Source organism: Rousettus aegyptiacus, unplaced genomic scaffold (assembly GCF_014176215.1).
Source record: "Rousettus aegyptiacus isolate mRouAeg1 unplaced genomic scaffold, mRouAeg1.p scaffold_m13_p_3, whole genome shotgun sequence".
In the NCBI taxonomy this organism is placed as follows: domain Eukaryota; kingdom Metazoa; phylum Chordata; class Mammalia; order Chiroptera; family Pteropodidae; genus Rousettus; species Rousettus aegyptiacus.
In genome coordinates, this window is record NW_023416306.1 from 19,391,539 (window position 1) to 19,415,457 (window position 23,919).

At 38.7% G+C, this 23,919-nt stretch overlaps 1 protein-coding gene and 1 pseudogene across 2 annotated transcripts; both read left to right on the forward strand.

The window, feature by feature from the left end:
- On the forward strand, positions 1 to 23,919 carry TXNDC8 (thioredoxin domain containing 8). Of its 2 annotated transcripts, none has more exons than XM_036217986.1 (4): positions 1 to 1,668; positions 7,983 to 8,042; positions 9,816 to 9,881; positions 21,589 to 23,919. In XM_036217986.1, the coding sequence occupies exons 1-4, from the start codon at positions 1,531 to 1,533 to the stop codon at positions 21,649 to 21,651; spliced, it is 327 nt and encodes a 108-aa protein (XP_036073879.1). In that variant the 5' UTR covers positions 1 to 1,530; the 3' UTR covers positions 21,652 to 23,919. The 2 variants fall into 2 exon arrangements, with proteins under 2 accessions (XP_036073879.1, XP_036073878.1); XM_036217985.1 differs by lacking the exon at positions 21,589 to 23,919 and adding an exon at positions 11,759 to 13,364.
- Positions 15,001 to 15,119, forward strand: LOC118600735 (annotated as a pseudogene).

The window sequence follows — 23,919 nt, forward strand, 5'->3', positions numbered from 1 at the left end:
TTTGGTCCACAGTTGTGTCCTAGCAGGATGTCCAGGACCTAGCATAGAGCAGGCCTCGATAGATGCATATTGAATCAATGCATATACTATGGAGGGTATTCCCTTCAGAGAACTTAGCCAAGTCAAATTCATTAGTCTAACTAGACCAACCTTCACCCTAACAATTACTGAGACGTGGAGGGTGTAGGAGGCCTGTGAGGATGGCATCTACGTTATAACTTCAGAAGCAAGTGTTAAATGAAGGCTTGGCATGGCTCCCTGACAAGTTAATTACCACCTGTCTTAAAGGAATATTGGTAAAGGAAGAGAGTATATCTCCTTTGAGCCATCAGTTTCACCTGCTTGAAACTCCCCTATTGCAGAGCCATTCAGAGTATGCCATTCATATAAATTCCATATGGAATTAACACTTCCCTAATTCTAGTGGTAGGTCTTGCTAGGCTTAATCCAATTAGTGATCCCATCCTCCATCTTACTGATTGGCCCAGGGATGGTTACAAGATACAGTTAGGGGCAGTGAGAGGGAGAGTGAACCCTATTACTGTGAAGAACTTAGGAGGTGACTTTGTACAGTGGGTAAGGAGTCAGGCTGCCTAGGTTAGCAACCTCAACCATACTACTTACCGGCCGGTTGACCTGGAGAAAGTCAATAAATTTCATTTCTCATCTGTAAAATGGAGATAATATGAATTATACCCACTCCATGGGGTGGCTGTAAAGATTAAGAGAGCGAATACCAGGTACACAGAATAAGCTGGCTATTACTATTACAATTCCAGTCAGAAAAGGAAAAGTAAATCTGAACACAAAACTTTATGTTGGCAAATCATTCATCCATTCACTAACTAACTAAATACTCCATGAGCACGTATTCTGTGCCCGTTAGGGACCATGGAGGTACAGGAGTGAATCAGGATTGGGTTCTGTATGAGCTTGTTGGGGAGGTAAGCCATGCATGAAATAACTTGTATAGGACAGTCACTGTTCATTAACCAAGCAAATATAGATACAATGCTCTGAAAAACGCACTTTACTTAGATGATATGGACAGTTAATGGAAAATTCAGCTGACATTCAACAGGAAGCATGTCCAGCCTTACACGTGTGGTTTTGATGATAGCTTTAATAATGATCACTCTGTAAAAACGAAACAAACAAACAAACAAAAAACAAGAAGTGATTCAAGGTGTCAGATTAGTTCTTCTCCTTTTAAATTTCACTATTAATGCAAGTTGAGGTCCTTGTTTCAAAAAAATCAAATATAGATAAGCAACCGGTCACCCTCACCCTCCACCCCTCGTCTCTCACACTGACCAACCTCAGTTTCTCCCAGATATAATTACCAATCATCATTTAGTAAAGAGACTTCTAATTTAGTGTGTGTGGACTTATTGTCACTTATGTGTACTTAAGAAGACAAATATGTGTGACCTTAAAGACACTTAGAACAGTGAGGGTTCACCTGGTTAAAGTTTTTAAGAAGTAACCTGTCATTTAATACTTTGCAAGACTTTATGAGATTCAGTGATTATGTACATTTCCTCATTTATGTTCTTGTCTCAGGATGAATTAAAAAATTTTTTGAAAGCTGCTGAAAGCAAACTTGTGGTGGTTGAATTCTCAGCCAAATGGTGTGGTCCATGCAAAAGAATTCGTCCTATTTTTCACGTAAGTATCGTCAGTCTCTATTTCACCATTTTAGAAGAAATTAAAGTGCCCAAATAATTTTCCCAGAAAATCATAAAAGTTTGGCACTTGTGAGCCATTTATGGAATCATAGTGTTTTGAAGTATGTTGATTAATCTGAGAATAATATACCAACATCTAATTAGATAATTAGCACACATAATAGAAAATTAATACTGCTCTTCTATGCGTAATTCTACAAAGAACATCAAGATGTGCAGAAAAGTACAATTGTACAAATGAATGGATTATTCACAATAATAACATTTTACTAAAGTTCCAGAGTTCAGAACTTCTAAATATTGGAACAAATTACAGATAATGTGATACTTGTTTTTAACTATAATATAAAAGAATAATTTATCCCCAATCCTTCAGCTTTATTATGGGAACAAATCATATGTCTTACATATTCCTTTTGTATCTTTGTTCTACTTTATAAAATATTTTAGTAAAATCTTTCTACTTAATAGAATAAAGTCATATATTTATTTTCAGATTTGTTTTCCATATACACATTGGGTCATGGTTTTGTAGTCTCTAAGTTATCATTTTGATGTCTATACAGTGTTTTATCAAGTTAATTTTCCTATTGCTCCATTTAAAAGTTTCACCATTTTACTTATTTGTTTTTGGTATAACATGCTGCAAAAAGAACCTCAGGGCATTCTCCTGTCATTTCTCCTAATTGTGCAGAAGTTTCACATTTTCTGTCAATTTTATGAAATCTATTCCTTCAAATATAAAGAAGTTTTGATTCCTCCACACAAGTGAAAATACTCTGGTCAGTGAGATTTCTAACATTTCAACTTTTTTGACTCTTGAACTCTTTTTTTTAATTAATTTTTAATTAATTATTTTTATGGTGATGTTTGTTGGTTAATGAAATCCAATAAGTTTCAGCTATACACTTTAACAATAAAGCATACATATATTTATACTGTGTGTTCACCTCCCATAGTTAGATTTCTTTCTGTCGTCACATATTCGACCCCCTGTCTACATCCCTCCTCCCCCTACCCCATACTATAACCACTAGACCATTTTCCACGTCTATTAGTCTCTGTTTGTTTGTCCTGCTCATTTGTTGCTTTTAGGTTTATATCCCACATATAAGTGATATCATGTGATTTTCATCTTTTTCTGTCTAACTTATTTTGCTTAGCATGATTATCTCAAGGTCCATCCATGTTGTCACAAATGGTAGTATTTCATCTCTTCTTATGGCTGAGTAATATTCCATTGTATGTATGTAGCACAGTTTCTTTATCCAGTCATCTATTGTAGGACACTTCGGTTGCTTCTGTGTCCTGGTCAGTGTGAAAAGTGCTGCTATGAACATCAGTGTGCAAATATCTTTCAGGTATGGGTTTTCAGCAGAAGGATTGCTGGATCGTATGGTAGATCAATTGTTAGTTTTTTGAGGAACCTCCATACTGTTTTCCATAGTGGCTATACCAATTTGCAGTCCCACCAGCAGTATATAAGGGTTCCTTTTTTTCTGCATCCTCTCCAACATTTGTATTACTTGTCCTGTTGATTATAGCTGTTCCAACAGGTATGAGATAGTATCTCATCGTGGTTTTGATTTGCATTTCCCTAATAGCGAGCAATGTTGAGCATCTTTTCAAATATTTGTTGGCCATTTGGATGTCCTCTAGAGAGAAGTGTCTGCTCAGATCCTCTGCCCGTTTTTTGATTGGATTGTTTGTTTTTGTTGTGGTGGGTAAGCTCTATGAGTTCTTTGTATATTTTGGATATTAGGCCCTTATCGGAGGTGTTGCTGGCAAATATATTTTCCCATTTGAATGGTTGTCTCTTTACCTTGTTGACAGTTTCTTTTGCTGAGCAGAAGCTTTTTAGTTTGATGTAGTCCCATTCATTTATTCTGGCGTTTACTTCCCTTGCCTTTGAGGTCAAATTCATAAAATCCTCTTTAGGCTAAAGGTCCTTGAGTTTAGTTCCTGTTTTCTTCTATGCATTTTGTTGTTTCAGGTCTTATATTCAGGTCCTTAATCCATTTTGAGTTACTTTAGTGTGTGGTGATAGATAGCAGTCTGGTTTCATTCTTTTGCAGGTGGCTTTTCAGTTTTCCTAGCACCATTTATTGAAGAGGCTTTCCTTTCTCCACTGTATGTTTTTGGCATTTTTGTCAAAAATTATTTGCCCATATAAATATGAGTTTACTTCTAGACTCTCGATTCTGTTCCACTGGGTCATGTGTCTATTTTTCTGCCAATATCATACTATTTTGATTACTGCTGCTTTGTAATATAATTTGAAGTCAGGCAGAGTGATACCTCCAGCCTTGTTCTTTTTTCTCAGGATGTCTTTGGCAATTTGGGATCTTTCGTGTTTCCATACAAATCTCATGATTTTTTGTTCTATTTCTTTAAAAAAAAATGCTGATGGGACTTTGATGGAGATTACATTAAATCTGTATAATGTTTTAGGTAATATAGTCAGTTTAACTATGTTGATGCTCCCAATCCAAGAACATGGAATATCTTTCCATTTCTTTGATTTCTTTTAATAAGGTCTTATAGTTTTCATTATATAGGCCCTTCACATGTTTCATTAAATTTATTCTTAGGTATTTTATTCTTTTTGTTGCAATTGCAAAAGGAATTATTTTTCCACTTCTTTTTCTGACACTTCATTATTAGAGTATAGGAATGCTATGGATTTTTGAACATTTATTTTGTATCCAGAAACTTTACTGTATTTTGCTTATTGTTTCTAGTAGTGTTCTTGTGGAGTCTTTAGGGTTTTCTGCATAGAATCATGTCATCCACAAATAGTGACTGATTTGAATTCTTTAATCCATCTGAGTTAATTCTAACCACAGTAACAACCTTTGACCTTTAATTTAAAATAAATATATATAAATAGAGAAATTGGCTGCATGCCATCATTATGCCTAAAATTCTTGGAATATCCAGATGGAATATTTGAATATCTGACAGGCCTGCCTATGCTGATACTTAAAACTTTAAGAGAATCACTGGTGTTTAGCTTCAGGAGTACAAATATACGCACATGCTGTGAAGTCAAAGCTGGTCAAATTCTAACAACCACCAAGAGGCATTTTCATAAAGGACAATGAAATCTAAGGCTTGGTAACCTCCCTTCATACCTTCGAGCCTTAAAGGTGGTAATAGCTGTGCTGCTGTCATATTCAGGCCACTCCTACACCCATCCTTAACTTTGTTCTTGGTTATCGTTAGCCCTTGGGAGATAAACCTCCTGTGATTATCCTAATTTGAATGTGCCATCTGTCTTCTGTTGGAATCCAGACTAATGCAAACAGAGTTTTAAAATAAATTTTAGTTTCAGTCACACTGTGAAATACTTTTCAGATGTTAAAAAGAATCAAGTAGACCCATATGTCTCTAAGACAACATAGTATTTAGTATAAAGAGCACAATATAGAAAAAATTATATAGTACGGTCCCATTTATATAAAACAGACATACATGCATATGTGCATGTACATATGTGTGTGTGTGTGTGTGTGTAAACAAAGCAGAGCAGAAGGATTCATATCAAACAAGTTTTTTTTTCTGTGTAAAGGAGTAAAAATTGTGGGAAATCATGAATGCTTGTTTTGCTTTTTTTTTTTTTTTTTTTTGGTACTATTTGAACTTTTGCAAGCCAATGTATTCATGTGTCCTGTGTATAATTTTTTTTAAAAAAACTCATAGCACTTGAGGGGTTTGGAGTAAGGCTTTAGGTCACTTTATCAGTCAGAGATCAAAGCAGAAAGTAGACACCAAATTAGACAAAAAAGGACTTTACTACGAGGAATTTAGTGCTTATAAAATCACTGGAAGATTGGATGAATGGGCTCTGGACTGGCACTCAATGAATGACTCTCTCAGAACACCAAGGACCCACTTACAGAGATTCTAACTTCGCCATCATAATCAGATAATCAGGAGTGAGGGAAGATGGGAGCTACCACTGAAAGAAAACAAAACAAAACAAAACAAAACCCACCAACAGAGCAGCAGTCAGGCTGTCAGAACCAGAATCGAGAAACTTCTGCTGTCACAACTTTGGGACATCCAGGAAGCTGATGCGTGGATACTGGATCCCTGAGTCTGGTGGCAGCTGCTGCCTCCAACACAACTACTATTTGGTACCCACCATCTTGCTTTCCAGTGAGAACATCCAAAGATGAAAAGAAAGTGGCTTCTGTCTTCCTTTTGCCTTCCAAGTCTCACCTGCATACATCTCTCTGGTAAAACCAATATCCATCCAGAACTCTAGCTGCAAGGCAGTCTAAGGAATCTTTACCTTTTTTTCTTTCCAGGCTCTGAAGGAAGGTGGAATGGAAGTTACACAGTGAACGTGGCAACCAATGAGCTTCAAAAAGGAAGGTCAGGTCAAGAAGGACCTTGTGTGATAACTTAATGAGTTCCCATAGGGTCAGAAGAACTTGAAGAAGAGTTTTGCCATGATTGAATGTGGGTTTTTAGAAAATACTTTTGGCGGTGTTGTTTAAGAATGGTTTGGACAGACTGACCCAATATGAACGATAAGCTCGGTTTTAGAGATTTGGTGGATTTTGAAGGAAAAAAAAGAAAAATCAAATTTAGGAGACATTTTAGAGTTAAGACCAGCAACACAGGGAACCAAACAGAAACAGATAATGTGTTAGGAAAAACAGAACAGAGGCAACAGTTGTTGTTTTTGGGAAGGGGGGTTCCAGGTGGAGAGAGTGGGGATGGTGACTGGAAGGCAAGAACTCCAACCTAGCAAGGAACACAAATCTGTACCATGCATTTGGCCACTATTGGATACAAAAATAACTGACACGTCCTGGTGCATTTCCTGACAGACATGAGAGGCTCTGAAAACTTCATAAATAGAACTGATTCTGGGAATTAAGGGTCCACATAGCCCAAACCCATTCTCATGATTCCTACGGAGGAAACATTCATGTATCTTCAGATTTGAAAAGTACAAGACAAGAGTTCTTGAGTGACACCATTATATAGTCCTTTTCTGTCTAATTTGGTGTCTGCTTTCTACTTTCTGCCTTAGAATTCTTGAGTGACACCATTTTCCTGCCAGGCTTAGAGAAACTGCCAGTCAAAATCAGCATCTTTTTTACCTCATAAGTACTCTAAAGCTCCAAAGGCCTTTATATCTATTATTTAAGAATTTTCCCCTTATTTTACCATCTTGATGAGCCTCTGAAGAAGGAAGCCCCACTTTGGTCACCATCCATGGATAAACAACTGGAAAGAACCCTATGATAGAACTGTGCGCTACTCACTACTACTCACCCCGTGCCCTGCTTCTTCCTGCTTCTGCAGGGAAATAGCTCCCAGTGACAGCTTCATCTGTTATTGGCTCCACTTGGCAAAGCTCAGAATACCTTACATCACCATCAGAGAAAGGTCCCATTTGAAATAGGTCACTGGATATGCTTGAAATGTGATGTAAAAACAAATCAATATGCTTTTAAGTGTTTTTAAAGTATGAACACAGCTGTCTGGAAAAACAAAACAAAACCCAGGAACTGACATTTACAGGCTGTTGATGCTCCTGCATCTACTGTCCGCCAGACCCATTACTGACGCCGTTGTCATTGCCACTGCCAAAGGTGCTTCCAGAACAAAATGAGAGTCGTTTCTTCCTGCTTCCCACCTTCCATTTTCCTGCAAATGCTTCTTATTGGCAGAACCTAACTAGAAGACAGCTGGCAAAGGATCCTGGAAATACAGTTTTAATACATAATAAAGCACAGTAAGATGGCAATGGGAGCAGAAAGCAATTAGCCTAATGGTCAGAACAAATATTTTTACATTACCTCAGCTATAAAAGCCTTCTACCACCACCAGCACCATCCCTCCTCCCCATCGCCCACCTCCCTCCTCCCCCCCCCAAAAAAAAACTGTATGGCAGAAAGAGAAGGTAAAGACAGAGTTTGAGGATTTTGTTCAGAGATCTGGAGACAGACTCCCCACCACAACATAGCTGCTGTCTTCCTCCACCCCACAGTGTAAGTCTGGGTGCACCACACACATTTCATTTTATGTTCTTCTCCAGCTTTGAAACTCTGATCTTCAGTTGGGTTCTTTAGACTCTGGTTTTGCCATTGACCTTTGTTTGACCTTGGCATCATCTAACATTTGACTTTGGTGCTTCAAGTTCTAGGCAGCAATGAGACACCAGAACGCTTCACTCTCTTGAACAAACTTCATGTTCATTTCTTGTTCTTGACACTTCTAGTATTTAATTTAATATTAACACTATGTTAATAGGGAATTTTTTATTTTTTCAAGGCATTGTCTCTGCAATACCAGAATGTAATGTTTGCTAATGTGGATGTGGACGATTCTCGGGTAAGAATCTTAAATCCTTCCATGTAGATACGTAAAATCAGGATGCAATGTCATTGAGAACACTGTCTCAGTGATTATAATCAATTTAAGTCAAATAGAATTTCACTATGTTTTCTGGTAAACTACAGTAGACTCCTTCACAATGTTCTTGCATGTTTTGTATTAAAAACAACAACGACAACAACCACACAGCAAATATGTGGCTCTCCTGCTCCTCCTTGTCCTTCCCAGACCGTAGTGGACCTCACTAATCAATCCCAGCATTCTTCACCACTCGCTCTGAACTCTGCCCCAGAAACCTGCTCAGCAGAGTTGCTCTAGGCAAACACCACCAACTGGCTTGAGTTGGGCTCAAGATGGGAAATGATTTTCACCCCCATAGCAGAATATTAATCAATTTCTGACTCAGTGCATTATAGACATATTAATATATCTTGCTTTCCTCTTGCTGTACCTTGTGCTGTGTGTGTGTGTGTGTGTGTTAACACAACAAGGAATTCCAGGGAATCCTTCCTTCATGTCCTTAGAGCCTTTCTTCCTCACCCCATGCCCCCAAAATAATCAGCCTCATGTCCTCAATCAAAATGTGGCTTATTAATACACAAAATGTGTGTATGTATGTACAAACTTATTCTTCTTAACATTTGTTCATTTATAATGTGGAAAAGTTACAATAATTTGTAGCCTACGAATACATTAGGTTGAATTTGAATTTTAACATAACAAAAAATCTGTTTTTCACCCATTCTGCTCTTTAATGTTTTCATTTCTCTTGGGTATCTGACTGAAATTGTTGAGTCATACGGTAACTCTGTGTTCAACTTTTTGAGGAACTGACAAACTGTTTTTCAGTTTGCACCATTTTACATTCCCACCAGCAATGTACGAATGAGTGTTCTGATTTCTCCACATCTTCATCAACACATAGTATTGTTTGACTTTTTGATTATAGCTCTTTGTCTTTTATGGTGAAATAAAATGCACAATTTTCTTTTTTAAGAGTAATTTATGTATTAGTTATTGTCGCTGTCATATAAAAATTATAATTTAATATGTGTGTGCGTATGTGTGTATGTGTGTGTGTGTATGTTGTAGATGGCAAGGGAGAGATTTAGTGTCATGAAGTGATAAGTATATTAAAGAGAAAAGCCCAATTCTGTTGATCCTGTGGGTGGCTAATTTTCTTTTAACTCCTAAGCAAGATAAACAAAAACTGGCATTTGAAAGCAGATTGATGGATTAAAACAATTGAAATTTTGACATTTTTCTTGTCTTTTGGCTCCAAATTTTTCACAAAGATGGGCAGCGTAAGGCTTACCAAAAAAAAAAAATATGTAAGCCTTACTTAAAATGCTAGACCATTATATTACCCCATGTCTCAAGTGTGAGTTATAAAGATACCTCTACTCTTTCTTATTTTTTGCAACATTTTCTCTCCATATTGGGTTCTACTAGAACCTCTTTGCAATCATTCACAAGCCTTTTAAAATAGAACTCATTTAGTCCTTCAATACATTCTGTTTTGGTCTCCATCCCTCCCTCTTCTAGAGCTCTAGGGTGAGAAAGCACAGGAATGCTGAGAACAGTCACTTACTATTGTAATGCTCCTAAAGGCTTTGAGGACATATTAGAAAAGTTCTCAGCAGGAGAATCTGTGAAGTGTCAGCTTTCACGGAGCTTTCAGACACTCCCTCTGAGAAGTCACCAAATGCCATGCTTGGAACAGAGTAAGGAGACCAATTGGGACTTCATACCATTTCTTTTCTTTACCAGGAGTTGGCTCAAACTTGTAACATCAAAGCAATACCTGCATTTCATATGTACAAGCAAACCCAAAAGGTATGTGTCCATGGTAACTGGCAGAGTTGAATTAGATTTTAGAGCCACCAGAGTCTTAAAAAAAAAAAAAAAAAAAGATTGAGTTATCCTGGATGATGAAACAACTGTACTTAATTTTTAATCCTTAGTAAAGTAATTCTTAGTTTCTAAACTTTACATATTGGCAACAAGTAGAAAAAAATGCACGAATTATAATAAATCTCCCCATTCAGACCACCTGAGATTCCCAATGCATGAGAAATATCCCATTATTATCTCTATCTGTGGCAGAACCATTCAAAAAGAATCTTACAAAAAAGAATATGATGAAATTCTCACTCAAATGTATACAAGTTATTAATAGTACTCAGGGAAATGTTAATCAAAAACTATCACAAGGCAATATAGCCTAGTGGTTGACCATGCAGATTCCGGATTTTCATGGTTTAAATTCCAGATCTACCATTTCCTAGCAGTTTACTTAACAACCTCATTGTTTCTTAATTTCCTTGTCTTTATAAAACATGGATCATAAGAAGTGTTTTTCCCTCACAGGGTAGTTGTGAGAAATAAATGAATTCACATGTCTAAGTTTTTAGACCCATCCTGACACACATTAAGTGCACAGTATGGCATGACAGTTGTTTCCTTGAAGATATTAATGGAGCAAAATGTCCAAAATACTTGGTATGTGATGAAACTGGTAATTTTCAATAGAAACAATTGCTGGGAGCATTGACAATTATATGTACCTTATGAAAGGTGATTTTGCAGCACAGTTAGGAGAAACAAACATTTCATTCCTTGTCACACAATTATTCCATTCGTGGGAACTTTTGTCACAAAAATACCTCAAGAAAAAATAAACAACTAAGTGTATAGTAACTATAGCATTATTTCTAACAAAATAGGGAAGCTAAATGGCATTTTTTAGTAGAATGGTCAGATGATTTATGATACATCTACTCTGTGAGATGTACTGTAAGTAATTAAAAAGTGTTAAGAATATATGTAAAGCAAAATTTATGTTAAATTTTGTAATTATATCAGCAATATAAAGAATGAAAGCACTTGATATGTTAGCTATAGAATTTTATTTTCAGCATGTATTTGTTTGTTTGTATTTTCCATAATATTATTAGTACAATAGCTTTAAATAATGTATACAAAAAAAAATAAGACTACCCATTCCCTCTCTTGAGTTTTTACTTGAAAATTGAAGCTATTTAACATGTACCTTCTTAATTTCCCCCAGTTACATGATAAATTCTTGGCTTGTCACCTTTATAGTCTTATTATCTTCTCTCTTAAAAATGAGGATGCTTTCTCCTTTTGAAATCCAGTCCTTCCACTGCATCTTGATTGATTCTTTTCATTCTGCTCCAGGCTTCAATCCACTGGCAAAGAGCCACTGTCCATTAGGCCCTTTTTAAATGCACATTCTTTGAAAAGCCTGATGACAACTCCTTCTAAAACACAGATTCTGAAAAATATTTCCCTCTCTTGAAAATATGCTCTGCTCCCTTATATTCACACAGAAGACTCAGTGAATCCCTTGAGTTTCTTTTTCCACTGCTGCCAAGAATCTCAGGATTACCTCTGCTACTCAAACCCTGTAGTCTCCCTTAGCCAGTTTCATGATGTTGCCTAACCACCATCCCCACACAGCATCATCCTTTCATGGTTTTGCTATTCTATTTTGCCCTCGATTCTATCTCATTTCAAAATTTTTCAATATATACAGAATATAAACAAAACATAACTTTAAAAAACTAAGATAAATGAAGCTATATGACAATGACCTAGGGCTATTGTCCAGTGCTGGAAGTTTTCATGCAGAGGTCGGGGGAATATCTGGCAGGGATGCACTGTAAACAACAGCTGTAATTGTTTTACAGAGCATCGGACAGGCAAAGCATATTCCAGGCACTATATAAGGTGGGTTTGTTATTTCCGGCTGTATTCCTTAGTGTTTTTATCTGAGACATCATATCATGTAAGATGGATTGTGGTTTAAACACAAAAAGTGCATTGTTATGGTGTCTTCCTCATGGGGCATCCAAAACTTTGCTTTTTTTTTTATTAATAAGTAATTTATAAATTTGGTCTATAGACTCTCTTACAATCCAATAGACTATAAACTCCAGATATGCATAAAAACTGAAATGTGCATACAATACTAAGGTATTCAATGAGCCTTTGAAGTCCATCATTGGATCCCCTTTGTTAATAACTTATGTTCCAGATCAAAGTTGATGTATGTCCATGGAGTAGGGGAAATGTAGAATAACGAAGACTTAGCCAGTGCTGGCCAACTGCTTCGATATGAGCCACTGTCAACAGTTGGTTCCATCTTTCATTCTTTGATATGAGAAAATTTGAATAGCATTTCAGTCCACTTATCAGAGTGATGGGACATGGGTACGTAGCTGCTAATACATGAATTATTCACAAATGAATAATTAAGAAAATAACTGTGCTCTCATATTAAATGGCAGGATACTCTTACCCTTACGTTTATGAAGCACAGGGCTCTTGCCGAGGTCATAGAAATCATTTCTAGCAAGTACCCTCCTTGCAGTAAGTACAGAAGTGAAAAGAATCCCAAGTAGGTGACACCATCCTGTGCTAAAAAGAGGACAGTGTTGGAAGCAGAGGTAATAAACTCCACGCCTTTGAAAGTCAAGCAGGGACAATAGGTGAGCCAATAGGAAGTGAGGAGGATGGTGGTCCCTCTCAAATGCTTACTGTTCAAGTCCATAAAAAATAGTGCTTGGATTCCGGCCTCCTCCTTCAAAAAGAGTGTCCCATAACTAGTTTTTGCCAGCTCTGAGTCAGGAAGCTGTAGGTTGAACTCCAGGGTCTGCCTCTTTTTAGTGGGTTACCTTGGCAATGTGCCTTCACCACCTTGAGGTTCGGTTTCTTGCATTACGAAATAGGGGCTATATCATGTGTCTTTGAATGATTGTCATGAAAATTTGCAATAATGTATATAAGATGCTTACCACTGGACTTGGTACATACTGTAAAATGTAGCTGCTATTAGAGCCCCAGGATCTACCTGTGTACCTATCTTCCTGAAAATTTATAAATAAGAGTTTAGAAATAGTTTACGAGAGACCTCTAAACTCTTTGAAATTACAGTATCCATTTAAGCTAAGTCATCTTAGCCTTGAGGAGTTACCAACCCAATGACATCCGACCTGTCAAAGATTGTTAAACACAGAAGGGTCCTGCATGAAGGGAAAGAACTCTCACATGGTCTTCAGGGCTCTGAAGGGTGCAGAGCCCTAAAAAAGGTTGCATATCAGCCCCATTAGCAGCTGATACATTGGCAAAGATTAATTACTGGAGGAGGTAAGAACTGAGTGAGACGGAGGGAAAGTCAGAGAAGTACAGCAATCATTTATCACTATTTAGCAATTTTCAGCAATTATTTATGTACCTCTTTTCTCCAGGGCAGGGATTAGAGTGAGGCAAGTGAGGCAGGAAATTTCAAATATAGGGTGGTATCCTATCTTTATTTGAATTTTTGATGTTTTGTTCTTTGTGAATTTTTTCATTAATTTTTAATACTTTTAAAAATATTGGTTAAAATATTATTTATTTTGATTACTGACTTTCTGGAACCCCTTAAATTTTATATCCTAGTCCCAACTCCATTCTTCTCTGAATTTTAAGTTGTAGAATATGGGAGTATTTCATTGGGTGATTCTCCAGAAGGACTTAAAAGACTCAATAGCAGGTTGTAATCATAGCTAAGGTTTATTACAGCAAAGAATACAGAGTAAGAGCACCAGGGAAGAGATATGCATTGATGGAGTACAGAAAAGTCCAGCACAGACTTCTGATGTTCTTCCTGGTTCAAGGATCCATAGGAGCGCTCTCTCTCTAGCAGTGAACTTTAGGGACATGTGTGGAATGTCTCTACCTAGGGATGCCCTTTTGAGTCTCAGGATTTGAGACCTTTATGTGGGGACTGGTCACGTATACCTATCATGCTACACAACCAGCCATGACAATGGAAACTCAGGACCCCAACAATAAAACCAGGTACATATCATTAAGAGTGATGTTTATACAAAGCAACTTGACACACCAGTGTGTTATGGTCTATCAATCACTAACACAAAGAACAGTCAAAGGGCCACATTTCCTGGGAGTCAGTGAAGGTTCCATCATGGTTCTGTTGGAGATGTGCAACTAGTAAGCAACTAGACCTGCTATGTTAACTCTTTTCTTATACCACATCATGTGGAAAATCAAATATCATCTTTACAATAAGTAGCAGTAGTGCTAATTTGTGCTAATTGAAGGACATGGCTTGGACCCATGTCAGCAGACTTCCTACTATCTTTTGAAACCTGGGCCTTGAGATGACCCAACTATGGGAGAATCTGTAGCTACAAAGGAGAAACTTACCCACCTAGGTGGAGGAGATATTGTTGCTTTCACAACTATCAACCCCCCCCCCCCAAAGAAGGCAACAGACAGCCTTCCAGACCTATCTGTAGAAAACAGACCTTGGCCCACTTCAGACGTGCCTTCCAAAAGGAGGACACTGAGAGGACAAGAGAGCAGACCTTTGCCTTGAGCAGAACACCCCCCAAAAGAGAAGAGATAGCCACGAGCTCTTTCCCTCATCTAGGCTTAACTGATAAGCTCACCTCTGAACTGGGAGAGAAGCCAGTGAGGGGATGTAGGAAACAAGCATATTTTCCCAACACTAGAGAGATGAACAGGTTTTTCCAGTGGAAATATGAGAACAGGCATACATTGCCATCGAAGGAAATGGCTCCCAAATCCTTTTTTACCCCCAAGAACAGAGTTTTATCCCACACTTTCAAGGAATGGGCAGAATGGCATCTCCTCCAACCAGCATCCAAAATCACTTTTCTTATTCTCGGCGTGGCTTGAAATGGATTCCCACATTAGACGCATGCCCCTTTTCCCCTTCAACAGAAATCCACATCATACTGAGTCACTAGCTCTCAGGCATCTTCACGTGTCTCCTCAACAACTTCAGCTCCTAGGGTTAAGGGTTGGCAAACCCAAAGGTCAAATCTGACCCTCTACCAGGTTGTGTCAATAAAGTGCTACTGGAACACAGCTATGTCCATTTGTTTAAATATTGTCTATGCCCTATGGCCATGCTATCCTAAGCAAGCCTGATCCTGTCTGATCACAGAAGCTAAGCAGGGTCGGGCCTGGTTAGTACTTGGATGGGAGACCACCTAGGAAGATTAGGTGCTGTAGGTGGGAAAAAATAAAAAATAAGGGATTGTAAGCTGACAAGGTCCTTGCAATCTGAGAGGTCAACCAAGGGTTGCCTCGCTAACAAATAAATAAACGAATAGATAGATAGATAGATAGATAGATAGATAGATAGATAAATAGAGATAAATAGATAGATAGATAGATAGATAGATAGATAGATAGATAGATAGATAGATATTGTCTATGGCTACTTTCACATGACAGTTGCAGATCTGAATCATTTCGACAGAGACCATATGGTCTGCAAAGCTTAAAATGGGTATTATTAAGCCATTTACAAAAAAGTTTGTCAGTACATAATATAGAAGAAGAAAAACACTTTAGTCATTGTTTATGCCACCAAGGCTCTAAGAAACGGATATGTAGGTGGAGTTTTGAAATCAGATACAACAAAATGAAAGTAAATTAGTGTTTTACTGAAATCTCACTATTGGAATAAGTTGAGAAGAAGGCCAGTATAGATTAGAAAAAAATAATGATAACATACTGCTTTTATATGCTCTGTTCTTAGAATTCACATCCATATAAATTCAAATTGTTTGAAACAGAGTATTTCAAAGAATTTCTATCTTCTTGTTTTTGCTCAATTCCAAAAACCTTAACTAAGCTGCTTGGACTTGCAAAGCCTGCCCTGGGTGTTGTGAAAGTGTACAAAGGGGAAGTGTACAAACACCTGCAGTGTGATGTTGATGGTTCTAGGGAAAGAATAGGTCTGGGCAGAGTCAGAGAAAATAGCCAAGATAGAAACAAATAGTGAAATTAACATTGTTCACCTCTCAATAGAAGGTTAAGGTGCTTTTGAAAGTTCTTATGTTAGGCATATTACTCCCGTCTTAATAATATATTAATATTAGTCATTAGTATTATTAATATACTAATATACTGCCTTAGAACCCCTTCATAAAGAAGAAAAAGAACATTAAAGTATTTCAAATTGCAAAATTATATTGTACATACCAACATTTCTATAGCCATTTCCCCAAAATGTCTTGTGTTGGTTGATTGTTTGGGCTTTTTTGTTTGTGTTGTTATTGTTGCTGTTGCTTTGAGGAAGTTGTTGTTTTTTAGCTCAGTACAGATGCCTAAAAACTTGAACTTTCATACAACTGATCCCAACATAACTTCAGTATTTACTCAATCGCATTGCATATCAACTGGCCAAGGCATTTTATTATAATTATGCTACAAGTGCATCGTTAGTCAGACTCCTTAATTTATACTCTTATAAATCCATTTGTTAGGAAGGGACCACCGTCTCCTATTCATTTTCTCAGTAACAATAATAAACTTTTTGTAGGTGATCGAATGTCTTTGGCATAAAAAACTGCCCCTGGTTACAGCTGGGTGATGGGTAAATGAGGAAGTTTGCTTTATTTGTCTATTTTATGTATGTTTGAAAATGTCTAAATAAAAAGGGGTTTTTTTAAATAAACTGACTATTAGACATAGATGGTTCTGTTATGCATAGATGGTTCTTTTATACATAGATGCACATCCCAACAGTCTCTGCAAACTGGAGCTTATAATTTTCATTAGCAATCATTACTAGGGTGGCAGCAGTATATGAAAAATAAAGGCATTGAGGGGAGAGGTAAACATTGCTTCCAGAATGGAGTATGCCTTTGGGAGACACAGCCAAACAAACATTCAGGTTAAAATGAGAAAACATTTTTGGTGGAAAGAATATGGTAGTTGCCTTGCATATATCGAAAGAGGGGGGGGGTGGAGAGAGAGAGAGAGAGAGAGAAGAAGAAAGAGAGAGAGAGAAGAAAGAAAGAACAATAAAAAAGAAAGAAAGAAATGAAAAGACAGAACGCAATGAACGCCCATCACAGACGCAGGAGTGCATTGCTGTCTGTCGTGTTTTGCTCGCGTCTCGATCGCGCTCTCTCTCTCTCTCTCCTCTCTCTCCCGCCCTCCCTCCCTCCCTCCCGACCTCCCCTCCCTCCCTCCCGTCCCTCCCTCCTCCCTCCTCCCTCCCTCCCCTCCCCTCCCTCCCTCCCCTCCTTCCTTCCTGCCTTCCTTCCGTCCTGTCACCGTCCTTCCTGTCCTTCGCTTCCTTCCTGCCTTCCTTCCCTCCTCTCCCGCTCCTCCTCCCCTCCCCTCCCTCCATGGCCGCTTTCCATACCTCCCCTCGCGCTTCCCTCCCTCCCTCCCTCCCCTGCTTCCCCCCTCCCTCCATCCGCTCCCTCCCTCTCTCTTAGAAGAAAAGCTAGGTAGGATATAAGCTCTTATCAGAAAGCTGCTTCTCCTTCATTAACTGCATCATTAAGCTCCTGGATGCAAAGCCCGTGATAGATAAGGAGGCACAAATATAACATTTGTCTTTGGCAAACTGGACAGAAAAAGAATAAAATAGCTAACAGTTAATATGAGAAGTGTTACCTTCTAGTAGTACCTTAAGCTAAGCTTGACCCGGAGTCTCAGACTCCTGTTTCAGTGACCAGAAATCAGCTTTGCTCAACTCACTTCAGGCTGGAAACTATTAATAGAGTACCCAAGTGCAAGGTTCTGGGCTAGAACTAATAACAGGAAGGAAAAGTAAGGTACAGTCCCCATCTTTGGACTAGTGGGGAAAACAGATAACAAAATCAACTCTTTTATGTTTTTGATTAGAGCTGACATTCAATATTTTATATTAGTTTCAGATATACGCCTAGTGGCTAAACATTATGTAACTTATAAGCCTATAGACCTGATAAGTCTAGTACCCACCTGGCACTATACATAGTTATTACAATATTATTGACTATAATTCTCTATGTTGTACTTTACATCTCTATGTCTATTTTATAACTACCAATTTGTGCTTCTAAATCCCTTCACCTTTTTTACCTGGCCTCTCAAACCCCTCCGATTTGGTAGCCATCAGTTTGTTCTCTGTATCTATGAGTCTGTTTTTTTTTAATTTTTTTATTTATATATCTTTAGATTCCACATATAAGTGAGATCTTATGATATTTGTCTTTGTCTGACTTATTTCACTTGGTGTAATACCCTCTAGGTCCATCCATGTTGTAACAATGGTAAGAGTTCATTTTTCATGGCCGAGTAATATTCCATTGTATATATGTACCACATCTTCTTTACAAAATCAATGCACAGGGTACTATCTGATCGCAGAGAAAGACTTCAGGGAAGGCTTCATGAGTTAAATCTCGATGTGTCAGGAATTGTTTGGTATCGATACAACAATAATATAAAATTATTAAATCATCACTAGACTATGAGGTTCACCAGAAGATTTTGTCTGTTTTGTTCATGATGTGTCTGGCTCATAGCAGGTACTCATTAAGTATTTGTTAAATAGATAGAAAGTGTTGCTGGAGTTCAGAATTTATGGGAGGGAGCGGCAGTAGATGTAGACAGGACAAAATCAAAGAATCCTTGTGAGAAGTTTGAATTTTATGATGATGGAGAAACGTTAAAGAAGGCTAGCATGACTGGATTTGGGTTTTTGAGCTTCAAGGGGGAGAGGGGACCTAATGGGAACAAGACTGGAGACAGAGAAAAAATGATAAGCTGTTATGAAAGTCCAGGTGAAAGTCGACGAGGTAAAATCCATGGAGTTCAGTGACAAATTTAATGTCACGGAAAGCCATCAGAACAGCTAACACAAAAAAGACTGGCAATACCAAGTGTTGTCGTCAAGCATGCAGAGCAACCCAAACACCCCTCTACTGGTGGAGTGTAAATTAGTATCTCCTACTAAAGCTGGACTCAGTAGTCCCAGATTCAGATACTCATCAGAACCCAGCAGAAACGAGTGTCCATATGCTCCCCCGAAGATGTCCCACAAAGATGCAGGGGAAAAAAATCTTCCTAGCAGCACTCGTGGTCATAGCCAAATAGATAAACTGTGCTAGAGTCATGCAACAGAATACCAAACACACTGAGCAATGAATGCACTGCCACCATACACGTACATCTCACAAGCACCGCGTTGAGTGAAGGAAGCCAGACACAGAATCCCTACTGCAGAATTCCATTTATAAAAGTTCAAAAACAAACTGAACTAATTTATGGTGAAAAATTCAGATTAGCGGTTGCCTTTGGGCACAGGGTCATGGCGGGGAGGGAGGTGTCCGGGCACTGGCAAAGCTCTCTACCTTGATCTGGGCATGGTTGTGCAGGTGTGCTCTCTTTCATAATAATTGTCCAAACTTTATGCTTATACTTTGTGCAATTGTCTGAGTGTATATGAATTTTTTAAATGTGGCTTCAGTTTTCTGGCTCAGGTAACAGGGTGGGCGATGGCGCCTGTGCTAGGTTCAATGTATCTAAAAGAAAGAGGAGTCAAATTTCACAGTAGCCAAGGCTCTTATTGCACGCGTGGCTTCTGCTTGCCCTTGATGGCTGTCCACATGTAACGGCGTAGGTGTGTCATAACTCCATGGTCATGGAAATCACCCCTCCCTGGAAATCTCCCTTCAGGGATGTGCCTTCCTGTTTCTTACATCCCTAGAGCCTACGCCATCCCTCCATGAGGGGCAGACGCTTCCAAGAAGAGAATCCCATCTTTAGGGGCCCCCAAACTCTCTTTCGCTACACATTGGCCTTTGGTGGTAGGAGAGTTTCTCAAATAAGCAAGTACAATAAGATTCACTGAAGTTATTGCCATAAGGATAACAAAAATACCTCCTTATAGACCACTGGGGGTCCAGGCGACTGCCTAGAATTACAAGGCAGTGCTGATGGGAACAGACACCCCTTGGAAACACCCCATCCCAGTGTAGTGTCTCTCTTCTGCTCAGCTGTTACATGTGTCTTCCCTTGTGTCGAGTTACTTCTGAGGTAGAGACTTGGGAAGACTCTAAGACAGAAGCTACAAGAGAAGGACTGCAGACATAGTGCCATTGCAGAAATAGTAACGCTTGCCTTTCCAGCTCCCATGGGAAAGACAGAATAAAACTGCACTCCACAGCCTGCATTCCACCCCAGCATTAGTTAGGGACAAAGCTCCTTTAAGACCAGAAAGTTCTGCTACCAGGAAGTCTGACCAGGAGCAGACCAGGAAGTCCTGCTACCCTCAAGTGAAAAGAATTCAAAAAGCATTCCCCTCTCTTTCAGTCTCTCGCCTTATGGAGCATGCTCCCTCGCAGTGGTCCTTGGCTCTCTGGCAGTGGACTCAGCACTCTGCTCACTTAGCTAAGCTTAGTATCATTCTCCTGCTCCCTGCCAAGTCTGGTCATCCAGATGGCCAAGTGCTACCAATGTTCTTGTCGTGATACCTACTCTGGCCTCAGAGGATTGTGAAAGTCTCTTTATGCCTAGAGCCACTGTCCAGCTGCCACCTGATCCTTAGGGAACAGAGACTCTCACAGATTCTTTCTGACACCTTCCTCCCATGGTGGCCAAGGCCAAGAGAACTATTTATAGAGGAGATGGCTACAAACCAGACAATCCAGATAAATCATGAAATTCTGCACCCACACTTAGGTAACCCTATTCTCAAGAATCAAAAGAGCAATTTGCTGTTACAGAAGTGGATTCATGGTCGAGCCGGTAAGTGAAATGGGATCAAGACAGAGTCAAAAGGCAGCGGTTTGCTTTTTAAAGGGTTAGAATGAACCAAATGCCCTACAGGCAGCATGCAGACTGAATGCTGGCTAGGGAAGCAGAGTCATTAGATGTGGGGGGTCGTTTCTTCTCTGCTGCACACTAAGCATTGAAGTTACTTCTAAACATTTCCAACCCCTGCTCGCAAAGTCCCAACGCTATTTTTTGGTTGCTGAAACCTCCCTCACTAGAAACTCAAGTCTTCGTTTAATCCCGTCTTCAGTTTTAATCCCATCTTCAGTTTACCCACACTCTTCCTTCTCTCCAACTACATCATACAAGTGGTACTAAAGTGATAATGAGTAATAAGGTCTTTAACGTCCCTGTTTTATCAAGTATAAGATGCTCATTGACAGATGCACCATTATTTTATGTACTACTGAAAAGTGTACCAAATAAAATGCTCTATTCTCTGTGAAATACATCCTGATTCAGAGATGTGAAAATTTGAACAGAAAATGTAATTCTTAGAAGCAACTCATTGCAATAGTATTACGTGGGCAAAAGTCAGGGAATGGGGAATCACAGCTGTTTGACTTCAGGAAATCATTTTACGTATATTAACAAGCCCTCGATACCAATAGGTAAAGGCTCTGTGACGTTTCAGTGATTGGGTTTCCACATTTCTAACATTATAAGTTGCAGTCCTTAGTTTAGAGGAATATGATGGAAAATTACATAAATCCGGCAAAACCTGGCATAAATAATTTTGAAAAGTTGCCAGACAATTAAACATCATGAATTTAATGTGTTTAATGTATCTTAATAATGAAAGAATCTTGCAGATGATGACAGTAGAGAATAATTCGACAAGCGGGAACAAAACTCAAAGCTTCGAATCTTCGCAGTATTTGAACCAATAAACATTTCACCTTTGTGTATTTGTGAACAGATTTTTGAATTCTGTGGAGCTGATGCTAAAAAACTGGAAACGAAGATTAAGGAACTAATGTAAGCTGATCTCCAAGACAAAATATACTTGCAACATTCTAAAAGGTCACAGCGAAGTGTTCGTGTTTTTATTTCCAGCAAATATTATAATGTTCCACTGGTGTTTCTCTAATGCTTTACAGGTTGAATTTCATATTGCAACCTCACTGCAAAATTGCTTAAAACTCTTGCGCTATCAGAAATTGTGTCATTTCCATTCTCTGAGGTGTCCTTTCTACTTACTCTGAGCACATTCCTTAGGCAGTGTTTTTATGACATGCACAGCAAAGACCCTGCACAGCTAAATAATACACGCTCATTTAGAAGGTTCTCCAGAGCTCGCCAACGAAGGGATTCTTCACGGTGCCTGATTTCCCTGCTGCACTTCAGATATACAGAGGTCTCTTCCCAATTAAGCCATTATTTGTGATACAAAATTCTATCACCTTGAACTGTGTCACTTTTCTCTCCCCCGCTGGCTTTCTAAAATTCTTCTATAAATCTTTTCATCAATCCCACAAAAACAAAAGCCAGAAAGTCATTTTTCTATCTGTATATATTTTTTAAACGGAGATAGCTCAGACATTTAGAGCTCAGACATTTAGAGCTCAGAGAAGATAGCTGCTTCTTATAATAACTGTGCCCACCATGGGGCTGACATTAGGGGTCTTAAGTCATAGAGTAGAGCCAGCTTTTCCTAACCATTATTAACCGAGATTTTAACAAAGCTTTGGATCTAGAATTCTTTGGAATCTAGAGGAAACTGACACATGCTGGCTTAAGCAAAAAGCACCATGTATTAATCATTCGACAAATATTTATTGAGCACAAACTCTGCCAAGCATTATTATAGGCATTTAAGATAAAACTTGATTCATAGAATCCAAAGGCAAATATATAGCCAGCCTTTACACTAGGTCAGAAATGATGAAAGAAGGGATATGGGGAACCTAGGAAATTCTGAGTATTTCTGTCCTCTGCTTTTCTCTCTTCATCTGAACCACCCTTTCTGTTGCTATAGATAGGTTTTCTTTACCTCCCAGTTCCTGTGTGGGAAAATAGCTTCTGAGAATAACTCGCAAGCATACATTATCTCCTCTGTTTGGGAGACCAGCCAGACTATGCCTTCAGGAAAGACTAGCCAGTGGGCAGGATCACAGGGTAAAAACAATTTTGCTAGAAAGACTTAAAATATTGTGTCTCCTACTAAAAATAGATTTTAAAGTAAAAACTTAAAGCAAAAATCATCAGACAAAAGTACATATACACAGCTATGCTTACATATGTAAATGCTTACGTGCTAGGCAATATCTAAGCCCTTTGCATTGATCCCTCATTTAACCTTTGTAGCAGTCCTGTAAGTAGCTGCGTACTGGTAAATGTTGAACGACTGGCTCTCTGGGGCGAGGCAGGAGTGTGTGGTTTGTAGTGATTGCCAATTTCTGTGGTGTAAATACTCGGTAGATTTCAAACTGTCAACATGACTCACAGAACATGGAGTTGGGAAAAGATGTGCATAATAGCTTTCTGTGAGCTGGTTAAGATTTAGCCCTTCCACACTGCTACCTATAAACGAGGTACTACTTTTATCCCGATTTTCTTACAGAGGAAAAAACAAGACACAATGTAGTTAAATGACTTGCCCAAGCTTGCCCAGATGAATCTACGTTAGACCTCAGGCCATCTAATGCCAAAACTGAGACCAAGGATTTAAGAAAAATAGTATAGTTGGGCATATAATACCCCATGCTTATCTTAAATTCCACCAGTGACACTGCTTAACAAAATATAGTATCGAAAAAAAATTCAGATCATCTTGTCTGCTGCCCTGATTTTACATAAAAGCCATTTCGAGAAGTTTAGAGTAAAATATCTCAATATGCACTTCCAGAACTCTAAACCATAACTACAATTTACCCAGTTCTTTGCACCATACACTATCTGCATCATCTCATAGAGCCACAACAATCCTTAAGGGTTCTTAGCATTACAGACAAGGAAATAGACTCAGAGGTCGACTTGTCCAAGACCACAAAGGAACCAGGATTCATACCCAGGTCAATCAGAACCCAAGATCTGCAATGAAATGTTAATTAGAGTTCTTTGGGGCCCTTTTCCAACCTCTATGAGGACTTTTGTAGTTCCACAGTCAAAATGTTTTGTCCTTTCAAGCCAGCAGTCTGTTTGCCTGTCCAATGTTCACTGAAGCAAGCCCACAGTCCCTCCCGAGAGCCTGGCCTCCTTCCTTGGGCACTGGTCCAGCTGAACATGTCTGTTCCAAGCTTCCTGACTC